The 14,413-nt window shown below is 36.6% G+C and overlaps 1 protein-coding gene across 1 annotated transcript in view; it reads left to right on the top strand.

The window, feature by feature from the left end:
* RADX (RPA1 related single stranded DNA binding protein, X-linked) overlaps positions 1–11,770 on the top strand; it is a 68,353-nt gene extending 56,583 nt beyond the window's left edge. Inside the window, exons 12-14 of the mRNA XM_084788778.1 lie at positions 3,264–3,554; positions 5,151–5,318; positions 10,626–11,770. Of these exons, the coding sequence (XP_084644904.1) occupies positions 3,264–3,554; positions 5,151–5,318; positions 10,626–10,747 (581 nt within the window). The 3' untranslated portion in view covers positions 10,748–11,770. The remainder of the gene's footprint in view (positions 1–3,263; positions 3,555–5,150; positions 5,319–10,625) is intronic.
* The last annotated feature ends 2,643 nt before the right edge of the window (positions 11,771–14,413 follow it).

Raw genomic sequence — 14,413 nt, 5'->3', positions numbered from 1 at the left:
TGCACGGTAATTCTAGTAGTGTTCAAGCTAAACATAAATAATTCTAGTTTATGATTCTTGTCTTATCTTTAGAAACAACTGACCTCTGAATATATTTTCCCCAATTTCCTTGGACATATAGTTATTCACAACCTGTAATTGCCAATGCTGCCTATACTTATTTCATATTCATTTGTTAGGAATGTATAATTGAAGTGGGAATTTAAAATCTGAAGTTACTAAGATAAAAATATATAGCATGGTTTTAAGGGAAATTTTTATAAAATATATATACCCTCATATACCCTGTTAGTCTTTAATCACACAGTCTCTCTCTCCCCTATCCCCTCCCCCCACTGAGTGTGTTAATTATTCTTGACAAGTTCAATAATATGATGTTTCTATAATGTAAGATAAATATTTAGTTTTAAAAGACTACACTACTATATGACTTGTTCATTATGTGGGAATGTCCATTATGGTTTGGGTCATTGCAGGCAGTCGTTCATTGTTCTTGCTGATGCTCATCTCTTTCTTTTTAGACAGTGTCTTAACATAGCCCACCTGGATAGATCTCTAAGTCACAGTTCTCGTGCCTCTCCCTTTCAGTTTTTGAAAATGCCAAGATGATAGGCTTGTACCACTATGCTTAGCTACTTTGTGCTGTCCCGAGTACCTTTATGAATTTAAATAAAAGGGATTTATTTATAGGAAAGTATTAAAGAGATAAGATCACTTCCCAAACTTCTGCTTAATCCTATTTTCTTGGATTTGCGTTATTCCTTTCTTGTCTTTTCATGTATGACTCATTTGTTTATCCATTTTATTATCAATCATCATAGGAACACCCATCAGCTTGAATTTGAATTTAAAATAACTCTTGTGGTACTGCACTGTTGTAGTTTCTTGGTGAATAGAAGTATGTGTTCAGTTTCTATATCTTTCCTGTAACACTATCTTTTAATTTGCAATTTCCAGCCACTCTTAAGAAACCACGCACTGTGCTTACTTTATGGATATAGATATAGGATAAAATATGAAAGGCAAGGGAGGGATATTAACTGTGGTGAAACCTTGTTGCTGCCTCTGTCTCATCAAGGTTTCTTATGCTAGGACAGGAATCAACAGCAGGACACAAGGGATTGCAAAGAAGCAACTTGGGAAACGTAGTTCACTTAAAATTAGTTACTCATAGATTGCCTTAGCCAGTAAAGCTGACAACAGGACAGTTTAGTCTTTAAATATGTGTTTTGTTCTTATTTTAGCATGAATGTGTCTTTACTTCCAATGGTGTGTTATTCAATCAAAATATTATGTATATCAGATTCCTTAGCACAATGTCTGATGTCCAATAGGTGCTCAATAATTGTTGAATGAATGTTATACTGTAAAAGGGATTACTTATTTTCTGCTTTAAAAACTAAAAGTACCAGTTGAGTTGTACATAGATAATAAATTGACTCCTTAATAGAAAACCAATAGGGTCCTAGGGAAATGGCTTCCTCCACAAAGCACTTTCACTGAGAGTATGATAAGCTGAGCTCAGAGTCCTGGCACCCACTTAAAAAAATACCAGCAGAGGAGCACATACCTATTATTCCACTGCCATGGAAACAGAAATAGGCATATACCTGGAGGGTTCTGGCCAGCCAACCTAGATTTCAGTAAGTTTCATGTTCAGATAAAGAGCCTGTCTCAAAAAAAAAATAAGGTAGAAAACAATATAGGAAAACATCCACCATCAACCTCTGACCCTCTATGCATATATTATCTATATGCACACATACATATATTACACACACACACACACAAAATTTAAAATAATAAAGAATAAGAATAGAGACCTCTTTTAACATTTGATTGTGTGTGTGCATGTGCGCACACCACAGCTCCCATGTAGAGTTCAGGGAACAATTTGAGTCCTCGGGATTGAACCATTTCACCAGCTCAAGTCCTGAGATCGTTAATCTCAATTTATTTCCCTGTTTCTTTACCATATTTTATTTGTATGTGAAAGGAGGATCATAGATGCTAAATCTAATTATTTGTAGGAGAAGTGTTATTTGAGAAAAAGACCATTTGTTCAGATCACTTCTAGCAGAAATTAACAGTGTTATTTTAGGCTTGAATTCTACCAGTAACGAGTGATGTCTGTCGTTACCTGTAACCCCAGCCCAAGGCAAAATGATCAGACATTCAAGGTCAACTTCTATTGCATAATGAGTTAAGAGTCCAGCCTGGTCTATGTGAGAGTATGAAATAAAAACTATCCTAGTGTGCTTCTCTGTTGCTGTGATAAAACACTAGCCAGAAACAGCTTGAGAGAGAAGTGGATTTATTTGGCTTACATGGGAGAGTCCATCATGAAGGGAAGCCAGAGTCAGGAACTCAAGACAGAAACCAGAAGGCAGAGGCCTGACAGAACTGAAGCAGAGACCAGAGAGGAATGCTGCTTACTGGCTTGCTAAACTACTTGACAGCCCAGGAATTACACTGCCTACAATGACCTGAGCCACCCCCCTCCCCCCATCAATAATTAGCCACGGAAATTTATCACAGTCATGGCTCCAGAGAAGTTTGATCTGGGCCATGCCCTACTTGAGATGCCATCAAATGACTCTGGGCTATAACAAGTTGACATGAAGCTAACTGACACAAACGATAAATAAATGAATGTATATTATCATTGTCATGAATTTAATTTCACTTGGTTGTATTACATAAAATGAAAGAAACATGCTTATTTAAGGGCATTTGAAAAATGTAGAGACACTAAAAAAGATAATTCCATAATTCCAACAAATAAGAAAAAATACATTATCCATTATTTTGGAGGAAAATTTATTTAGAATGCAAATTTAATTATTTCAAAACTTTTTTTCAAAACCTTTGCACATTTTCAAAGATTTATTTATTTTTATATAGATGGATATTTTGCTTGCATACATGTCTGTACAGCACATGTGTGCCTGGTCAGAAGAGGGTGTTGAACCCTCAGGAACAAAGTTATGGGACCATCATGTGAGTGCTGGGAATTGAACCCAGGCCCTCTGGAAAAAAAAACCCAACAACAAGTACTCTTAACCACTGAGCCATCACTCCAGATCCATCTTTCCTAACTTTAATAAGAATTATCTTTTAGATACTCAGTTTTTGTTTTGTTGGTCATTGATTTTTAAAGTTGCTTAATTCTTCTTCATTAATCTGTATCCTTTAATGTAGTGAATGCCTTGATTTAGCTAAGTTATGGGCCAACTGTGCCTATCTCATTGTGTTTTGAACAGGCGTAGAAAGTTCAAGGGCTAGTACCTCAGGGAAGTCCAGAAGGATGACGAATGACAGATGGAAGAGCCACCTGTGGAGAGAGAAGAAGCATAGCTTGAGAGATCACCTACAGTATAGTCGCGTTTATCCTGAAAGTATTCCACGGAAATTTGTTTCGCAGCATGGAAAGTTTCTCGCCCAGCAGTATAATTTCCAACCTTCAAAATACATACCCCCAGAAGGAAGGGTCCCCAAACTTGATGAATTTCAGAGTGCTCGAAGCCTTGGACATTTTGAAGTAACCATCTTAGGTAGGTGAATTGCTCCTCTCTTATTCGTCAATACTATTAATTTAATATATTTACATGTTTAAATATAGTTAGAAATTAATCTTAAAAAATATAAGCACCCAGGCACAAATCCAAGGGGGTATTTCTGTTTGGCTCAAACTAAATGAAAGAAGCACTAATTCTGAAATATAATAAAACTCAGAATGTGGCCTTTTCAACACTGGCAAGTCCTTGGAAAATCTGGGGGATACGAGAGTGGGAACCAACAGAGTTTTCCTTTACCCATGACTGATCTGAATATGGTTTGTTGATCTTTGTATTGTCAGTGCTGATGGCCCTAACTTTTTTCGGTGCTCTGTTTCATCATTATTTCCCTCTACCCCTTCTTTCCTGTTCCCTCGCATGTAAATATACATGCAGTTATAAATGTCCACTGACAATGAGAGCCGTAACTTTCAGATGGTCTTCACTAGACTGTGGTACTTGATCTCTTCAGATATCTTATCAACCTTAGTTTCATATCTAGGAAACAATAGTCAAGCCAAGATTTCCCATACATCAAATGAAGTAACCATAGAAACAGAGAATCATAGAGAAACACAGGACCGAGTGTTTTTCTTCTTTAGCACTCTACAGATTGATTGAAACAGATTGTATGTCTCAGCTGACTCATATGTAGTTGCCACTTTTTATTAGCTTCGGCTATGAGTCAGCTAAAAGCAAGACTAGGGTATAAGGAACACAAATGTGTCACTCTGATCACCAGATTGAATCGAAGTTAGCAGTGTGCTATTTTTATATAAGTGCTCTCTTACCTGTTTCCAAGGATGGTTTAGAGGCAAAAGACAAGCCATTTATGGATTTTAAAGGAAGTCTAGAATGTAGGTGTCACAAGCTCTGGAGAGATAACCAATTTACTACCATTTGACAGTAATTTTCCCTGAGCTATCTGGCATGAAGAAAAGGCATTCTTTTATTTCTTTGATTGCATATTCAATTTTAGAGCTCAAAGAAACTCACATGACTTTAAGACTCACATACAGGCTGGGTACAAAGCAGGCCATGATTAAAAATCAGACCTCCTAAATCTCTCAGCCACTTTTGTTTCAGAGAAAACAAATATTCAATATTGGAATAGTGTTTTTATCTCATTCAAACAAAATTCAAGTCTAACTATACCATGTAAAGTTATTATATAATTAACACAGTTATAAATGAGCATTTATCTTCAACTAGTTTTATTTTACAAAGTTATAAAAATATGTCTGAGATAGTTTATTCCTACTGTTACCTTGTAGTATACATAATCACTTATAACACAAGGCATAAATAAAACTATAAATAAGTATATTTAACATATTATTTTATAACCCATAAATTCTTCTCTTTGATAGTTTAAATTAATATATAGAAAAGAGATACATGGTAATGGGTCTTTTGATCATCATATAACCTTGGTAAGGGGATGCAGCCTATCGAAATCAGTTTGAGTTTCGTGTTCAGTATGTAACCAGGTCTCAAACTATTAGGCATATGTTAGGATCATGCCAGGAAACTCAAAGTAGCAAATATTTTAAGCCACTGAACATTTAATAATATGTGGTCTTCCTCTCGCAGGTTTGAACCACGAGACTGCGATTGATGTTGCATTTCTACCTATGTATTCCCTGGGAGACGTCCAAACATATCAAGTTGACACGCTTTTGACCTGCATGAATTACAGTTGTGTGTATCCACCAGAAGCACCTGTCGGTAGAAGAGTGGCAGATGCCAAGGCAATTGCAGGTGACTGCGTTCTTTTTGTTTAGCCAAACAAATACTATAGATACCATGAATGATTCTAACCTTTTCCCACTGGCAGCAATTGTATTTTTAAAACTACCATAGACTTAACTCATTAGATATGTGTGCCCTCTAGGACTTAAATATGAATGTGGCTTTCAAATAAATTAAGTAGCTTATTTTCATTGCAGAGAGACAGAATGAATACTTTATGGTTATAATTACTCCATCAGATCGACAGAGTATTACATAGGGTAGTGTAACACTTCCCTTTTGTCCTTTATGCTTCTGCTATATAATTACCTCAAATTATACAACCTTAGTAATGCGCTCCAGTATAATCGTTTTCTCATAAATGTTTGGTTATTCAAGTGCTAGTCGTTCCCTTCCTTCAGGACTGCTAAGAGTATATGTGATCCCAACAATGAAACTCTTCAGCTGTTTGCATTGCTTCATAAAATACCATGGTGTCCATGCTTTACTTAGAGACTTAACTCTGCAATGATCAGGGTCTTGTTCATTACGCTGTCTCTATTCCTTGAGCAAGTGCCAAAGCTTCTAGTCATCTTCATTGAGTTCAACAAGATGGTGGATTTAAGCCATTTCTTGCAAGTTTCTCGGGGCGGGGGATGTGTATGTCTCTCCAAGCTGATGACTCCTGTTGTTGATTTTGAGCGTGTCTTATGAACTCTACCTGCTGGTAACATCACTTGACATTCCTCATTGTGCAAACTGCGTTGGACTATCTAATTTTATGAGATTCCCATTTTTCCCCCCATTTAGAGATGATTTGGTGGCTAGGTTGCATTATCGTGTCCTATATCACAACTCCTTTGGCTCTCGGTGGGCCTCAATTTCTTAAGTAGTTGAAACATTTCTGTACTCATATTCTTCTTTCAAATCTTATCTGCCCTGTCACATGCTTTCTGGTCTATGCATATGCAGTTATTGATATGCGATTGTAAGTCAGAGTTCCTTCCCACTTATCTGCTCGTTGCTAGTGCCAGTGTTCTTCCAGTCACCATTAGCATGGTCACATGAAAACTACCTGCTAGCAGCTTGCCAAGTAGTTAATATTTGCACATGAAGGACACAGATTACTAAAGGAGAAAAGTAACAGAGCAATTAAAAGCAAAATGATTTCTTGTGAGGCCAGTATCACATTTTTGTGGATACAGCATTAATAATAATGATAGTGCAGATCAGCATGCCTGGCCTTTCAACTACTCCTCATGGAGACCTTGTCAAAGTGAACACTGCTATCCTCTATTTACAGGGAACCACTGAAAATCAGTGTCTCACCAGCATGAATAACAGAGCTAGAATTTGAATCTGAAAGTCTGCCTGGTTCCCAACTTTTCCATTCCTTTCACGATTCTAGCATGAGAGACCAAACTAGGCATGGTGATTTAAAACAGCAGCTAATGCAGTAACACTGGTGCCGTCCTTTAAACATAAGCAATTCTCTTTTTAATCACAAACAGTATGCATACGGATAATTTAAAATTTCTTAACAGTTACAGAAGAACTCCTGCACAAAAGTGAAAGTTCACCTTCTTGTCTTCCCAGGCCCAGCCCATCTCACTTATTAACAATATGGTTTAAAACAGCAGATTATGCCAATTATAATTTTCTATCAAATAAAGACACATAAATTATATTCTATGGACATAGTTTTATAGTAGCTTTCCCCCTATATTACATACAGCTTGGACATTTTTCAGACTTATATAGCAAAAGCCAAAGCCAACTCATGCTTTTCAGAAACAACAAAGTATTCAAAGTATTCTACAAAATACTGTGTGTCCGCACCAAAATTTGCTTTACTGGTCCCCTGTTGAAGAGTGCTTAAGACTGGTTCCAACCAGGCCAGACATGTTGACCCCAAAACTCAGAAGGCTAAGGCCAGAGGATCTCTAAGTTTGAAGTCCCTGTCTATATAACAAAATGTAAGCGAGACAGTGCTAGAGGCTTTGCCTCAATAAATAGATCATTTTCAAATGATTTTTCTGTTGCCAAATAATACTGCAGCGAGTATGCATGTATATGTGTATATGTGTATATTTATATATGTGTGTAGACATGAAATCTTTGTATACTTATAAAGCTACATCTATAACATCAATTCCTAGAAGTCAGTGACTCAAACAATAAATCCATTGAAAATTGTGTTTAGATAGAGCTGTACTAATAGAGAGGCGGTGGTATTCTTCTGAGCTTGGTTCTGCGTTTCTCCTTCTTACTAATGACTTCAGCACCTTTTTCTGTACATATGCACCATAGGACAATATTTAGAGAACTTTCTATTCAAGTCCTTTGCTCCTCTTAATTTTTAGTGGGAGAAGTTATCATTAATATGACTTTATTCTTACCATTAAAAAAATTTAACCCATTTAGAATTAGTTTATGTGGAGGGTGAAATAAGGATGTAGCATTACATTTTACAAGTGATTAACCATTTATCACAAATCATTTAACAAACCTTAGTAATATGAAATCCTCCTTGATATAATTTTAATCAAGAAGTAGGATATACATATATATATATATACATTATATTTACTTGAAAGCATTATGTTAATGTATCTACTGAAGAACAGTTCATGTATGTAGTGTAATATAGAAGAATTTTCACATATTTAGAAAAAAACTATATTCTCTGGATAATCAGGGTTTTCTGTATTGATTTCAGAGGCAAGGACTACTGTACTGCATTAGATTGTAGGTTGAACTATGCCGCAGTTACAAGGCAGCTCTCAAGTCACAGTGACTGAGCACAATCAGTTTCTTTCTTGCTCAAGTGTCTTGCACTCACTCAGTAACTCCCTTTTCATGAACCCAGCATGCTGCTTTCTTGTTGCCAACAGCAGGAGAAAATGGCTTCTAGAATTGTGAAGGCAAAGAAAGAGATGGCGAACAAATTCCTCTTTATTTACTTTGGATAAGAAATGGTGGATCACTCCAAACCACATTCCCATTTGCCAGAACTGTTAACATGATACCAGTAAACTACAGAGACCAGGGTACTTTTGCTTCCCCCGTGACAGAGAAAAGGCAGCACTGAGAACACTCAGTGTTTCCTCTGTTACATCTACTTTATGCATTTATTTTCCTAAAGTATGTAATTCTAACAACTTCATGCAACTTTGCAAAAGCTCATTTCATATAAGTAAAATCCTATAGTCCTGCTCCAAAGGACTTCTGTGATGTAATTAATATCTTAATTTTATAATATAAAGCTCTTCTTAAATACAAAATAGTGCTAGTTGTTTGTGTTTTATGTATGTTAACCACCACTGTAAGAGCGTCATATGTATTTCACCCTTGAGACAGTCTATGATGCAGGTACTAGATATGCAAATTGGACAGTAAATTGTCATTTACTCAAAGTAGAACATCCCTGCCAGAGTCAGCCAGAGAGAAGCCTTCAGTTTTATGTTATGCATGGTGTGTATGTCAATTTTTAAATCTCTTTATGATAGCTTTGCGTTGCTTTAGTTAGCATCAAATATGAAGGTCTTGAAACTTTTCAATGTATCTGGATTAATGTCCTGCACACTTAGAGAACATAATTTTATAGTATCACACGTTTGATTGGTTCATTAGGGTTTTTTTTTTAATGTGTCTAGTGGAGGAGGGATCTACTGTGAAGCTCCTGAGGCCTGAGCTTGTATACATCTCATCCAAGGCTCATGTGATACTTACTCTTAGGCATTTTTGTTGTATTCTTTCATTAAACAAACAAACAAAAGCAGCAAACCAAAGCAAAGTCCCGAAACTTTTGTACAATTTGTATCTCTTGCACAGGAAGTGAAAAGCATGTACCATGATGCCATGGCGTGTGGATTGAGTCATCGTGGAGCTTTGCTTGTTACTTCTCAACGCTTTTAGCATTTTGTATTTAAAACCAAACGCTAGTCGTCCATTGTCCTTGAACTCGATTATCCTTTAGCTTAACAGTGGCTGCCTAGTGTTTTGACAGCTTCTTTAAACATTGAGAGCCAAAAAAAATTTGACAAAACCAAAGAAAGCTATTTCTCCTAAGTGGTTCCAGTTGGCTCTGTGCCACAACACTTCCACGTGTAACCAGGCCACTTGCAATGCTGCCTTGGACTTCACTTCCTCCTGAAGTCTGCCACAAGTGGATGATCACACTCTGCTTAGGCCTTCCCAGGCCATGTAGCAAACCCTGGATGTGTGTATAGCATGGTCTTCTTACACACGATCTTTTAAAAGAACTTGTTCCCTGATAAATCTCATTTCTCAGCATCTTGCTACCTTGGATTTTCAGTCTGTTGCTCGTTTTAACTCAGCGCCGCCCCTCACCAATACTTTATATTACAACTTTTAACAAGAGCCCACTTCTGGGAAGCCATCACAGTCATGGGTAAAACAAAAGCAACCTCTTTTGTCTGTCGTTGGGGTAACTGCCAGATAGAGCAAAACACAGTGGCGTCAGTGAGGGTAAAGTGCTTTGGTCTCTTTAATGTAGCACATTCCACCAGGCATGTGACCAGCTCTGCTCGTGGTGGCCAGTTAGCTGGAGTGTGAATGGTGGTAAGCAGGCAATTTAATACTCCCAAAGCATGCTTGGACTCAGGACAATTGCTTTCTTTGTGAATATTTGTCTCAATTATTATAAATATTTGTCTGCGTTCTGCAATTTTGTATATATATTGACTCTTAGAATTTTGCCAAATTGCACTGTGCATGCTGAGAGAGGCGAGACCCTGAGTCCCTGCTGTGCCATTTTGAGTGATCTCATTCACTTCATCCATTTTTGATAAAGGTTCATGACAGTATACAAAACTATCTTAGTTCTAAAATATATACACACTTTGAAAGAATATTCAGTTACATGCATATACACCTATACAAATGCATGTAAATCAAATTAAAATATGTAGGATCCATTGATGGTTTGCTTTACAGTTTGTAGATTTTTCTAAAATAATATTTGTCTGTAAAGATAAAATAACTTATCTTTGCCCTTCCTTTAAAATCTAAGGAGATGTGTGTTTGTGACCTTGAAAATATGTAGACTTGTTTTACTCCACACCAAAAAAGAAAGAAAGAAAACCAAATATTCTGAGAGATACATGTAAGAATATTACTGACTGCGTCTGTAGGTGTGCTCTCGTCTGTCTTGAGAAATTTGGTAAATGCATGTAATGAATTAAAAAGATTAGAGACATCGTTAATACCGTAAGAAAAAAACATCAGTTTCTGTGATACTAAATCCAAGTAAATATTTAACTATTTTTACAATACTTACCATCTGGTTTTTTGTTTTGTTTTTTTTACTTTTAGATGATATTATAAAAGCTGCGGCTGAACTGGATAGAAACCACGTCATCTGTATCTTGGATATCTGTAATTTGGGTGACAATAAAGTGGAAGTCTATTTGCAGAGAATTTATACTCCAGAATAGGCTTCTTGGAGATTAAAAGATGAAATAATTACAGGTTACATATAGTATGCTTTTAAGAGAATAACTATTTTCTTGGTATTTTCATCATAATATTACATGACCTCTAAAGTGAAGTGGTTTTCAGTTCATCTTGTATTTGGCACTAGCACTTCATGTTAAATTCATTATCCAAAAAAAGTCATCAAGACAATTTTGTATGTCAGAAATTACTTGACTTGTATGTGACTTGTAATAACTTATGTCTTACTGCTCTTCTTGCAAAGTGAAATTTTATTCCCACATCTTAGTACAAGGCAGCTCGACTTACACAATTTTACATCTTCAAGATTTTATTCACATACACTGATAAATCTTGCATTACAAAGTCAAAAACTAAATTATCATTCTCCTAAAGTGGTCACCCATATTTCCTGTAAACAGGGTACCTCTTATCATGTTCACACATGTGTATTGTGATGATTTGGCTGCCCCCAGTCTCTACACTTGCTAAAAAAAAAAAAAAGAATACTTGAATTGTCATACCTTTTCAAACCTTTCTTGTGATTTCCATTGCCTTGAAGTTTGAAGTGTTTTGACCAGAGTGTAATGCTAAATCCCAGAAGCTACAGTAGGTCTACACTCTTACTGTGTTAATTTGTAATTTCAGAATATATAATGTGATTTTACAATGTGAAATATTATCTCACATTAATATCTGAAGAGCTTGTATTAAAAGTAAGACAACAGTAACTAAAAGAATTTTTTTCAGTCTGCTTCTCTACTTACTATACAGTATAATGGTCACTCTACATTTATAAAGACCCATATCTGATACCCTTGTGGCTAAGTAAATGAGCCAAAACAACTTCAAATGTGCTTAAATATTTCAGTATCAAGATGAAGCTGAGAGTAGTCAAGGTGTAAACTCATGAGATTTCGTTACAGACCTATAATTTTGTTATCTTATGTGCTATACAGTTTAAGTGTTATGGGCAGCCTCAGAATGTAAAAGCATACTGTGTACAATTTTCTTTGTAACTATATGGAATGGATAATTAAAGCTGTGGATGTTTTTGTTGCTAGTTTCAAAGTGTTATTAAATAAGTTAAAATGCAGTGACTCTTTTGGTCTCCTGTCTCATTTTGAACATGGTTCATCTATGTCCTCCATATTGAAGGGCTATATGTGTGCTTATAAGTGAGGATTTTTCCCATGCATGTTGAAAGACTGCTGTTTTTCAAATGGAATTTGGCCTTTTGGGTTACCCTATGACGATTTTTAAAGAGTAATTTGATGTTCAAAGCACTTCCATAAGGGGAAAAAGGTGAAAAAAAAGCTGTTACCTGAGAAATACAGGCAAAGATATAAAAAATGTGCACAGGCATAGTTTCTATTCTTATATTGAATGGAAAATAAATTTTTAAAGTTTCTGAAGGTTGGGAGGGAGGGCTTTTTTTTCTTTTGTTTTTTGTTTGTTTGTTTGTTTGCTTGCTTGCTTGTTTGTTTTGCGGTTTTTTTTTCTTTCTCTGTGTGTAGCCCTCACTGTTCTAGAACTCTCTGTAGGCCAGGCTGGCCTCCCAAGTGCTGGGATTAAAGGCATGTGCCAACACACCCAGCTTAGTTTATTTATTGGAGTTTTGAAAAAAACTTCTCTTAGAGATTTATATGCCCCGGGCCGAGGCTGGAGAGTTGGCTCTGAAACTTAGAGCACTTGTCAGTCTTGCAGCTGTCCTGGGTTTGGGTCTTAGCACCCACAGGTTGGTTCACAACCATCTGTAAATCCTGTTCCAGAGTATCTGCCCCTCTCTTCTGATCTCGGTAGGCACTAGGCCTGCGTATGGTTCCCATACATATATGTAGGCAAACACCCATACACATAAAATAGCATAAATATTTTAAATGAAAAATGTATATTCTAGTAATGTGTCTATTTAAAGTCAAAGTTAAACATCGGTGTTCATACTTCTGGCAGTTGCCGAAGGTACGTATTTATTGTGGCCATTTCCCAAGGAAAATAGCAAACTACCATCAGGAGACTATTATATACTAGTATATACTAGTATGAGGCATCTTCCAAGAAACAAGTAAATTGGTACATGACAAAATACTATGTACTTAAAGACCACAGTCTCACTAGAATTTCTAATTTTGAATAGTACATGAGCTGTAGACATGAAAATACTTGGGTAAAGATATTAAAGGGATCATTTGAAAACATGTTCTCTGCCAAACATATATCTTACTTTTTTTGTTTGTTTGTTTTTTTGAGACAGGGTTTCTCTCTGTGTAGCCTTGGCTGTCCTGAACTTGCTTTGTAGACCAGGCTGGCCTCGAACCCACAGCGATCCGCCTGCGTCTACCTCCTTAGTGCTGGGATTACAGGTGTGTGCCACCACACCCGGCTACTTTATTTCTATTGTTTAATTCTATGGGGTGGGGGAGAGGTGGGGGTGTGTGTTCATAAAGGAGCATCACATGTAGAGTCCAGAAGAGAGTATCAGACTCTCTGGACTAGCGTCACAGTGAGCTGTGTGTGCTGGGAAGCACACTGGAGCCCTGGGCAAGAGCACTACACACTCTTCATGCTGAGCTATCTCACAAGCCCTCTGCCAGATATTTTTAGTTTTTGTTGGAGTGAACCTAAAGTCATCATTTATACTTAGGAAAGGGTCTTAAAGAAAACTGAAATTTCGGCTTGGTGTGCTAGCACACCCTATAATCCCAGCACTCTAGGAGGCAGAGGCAAGTGGATCTCTGTGAGTTCGAGGACAGCCTGGTCTACAAGGCAAGCCCAGGACATCCAAGGCTACAGAGAAACCCTGTCTAGAAAGAAAGAAAGAAAGAAAGAAAGAAAGAAAGAAAGAAAGAAAGAAAGAAAGTTGAAATTCATATTTAGAGATGATGAACTAAATATTTAATATTGGTGAACAAGTATAACCAATTATTATCTTTCTTTTTAAATTATTTTTTTAGTTTAGCATACAAAATAATAAGTTTCACTGTGACATCTTCTCATTTGTCTTCCTTTTTTCCCTCCCTCACTGATCTCCTTTCTACCTCCTACTCCTTCTAATTTCTTTTCTTCCCCTAGTATGCCTCCTCTTCTTTGTTATAAAATGTCCACCATTATTCCTCAGTCTCTTACCTCCCTTATGCTCATCCCACTTTTCTCATGATTCCCTTTCAGTTTCATCACACACACACACACACACACACACACACACACACACACACACACACACAGAGAGAGAGAGAGAGAGAGAGAGAGAGAGAGAGAGAGAGAGAGAGAGAGAGAGAGGCTTTTAAACGTAGGTTATGCATATAAGAGTAAACATAGTATTGGTCGGTATCTGGCATATTTCATTTAATAAGGATTTCCAGTTACATTAATTTTCCTGAAAGTGTCATAATCTCATTTTTCTTTATGGTGGTGTAAAATTTGTTGTATGTATGCACCACATTTTCTTTATTCTTTCGTCTATTAATAGATATCTAGGCTGGTTCCATTTCCTGGCGACTATGAATAGTGCAGCAATAAGGATGGCTGTGCAAGTAATTTTCGGTATGTGGATTTAAAATACTTTGGGTGTATACCCTAGAGTGGTATATCTTGGTCATGATTGTTCTATTTTTATTGCTTTGAGAAGGCTCCATGCTTATTTCCATACTTGCTGCACAAGTTTCACA

Source organism: Acomys minous, assembly GCF_964271855.1.
Source record: "Acomys minous genome assembly, chromosome: 7".
Classification (NCBI taxonomy): domain Eukaryota; kingdom Metazoa; phylum Chordata; class Mammalia; order Rodentia; family Muridae; genus Acomys; species Acomys minous.
This window is presented reverse-complemented; position numbering and strand designations above follow the sequence as displayed.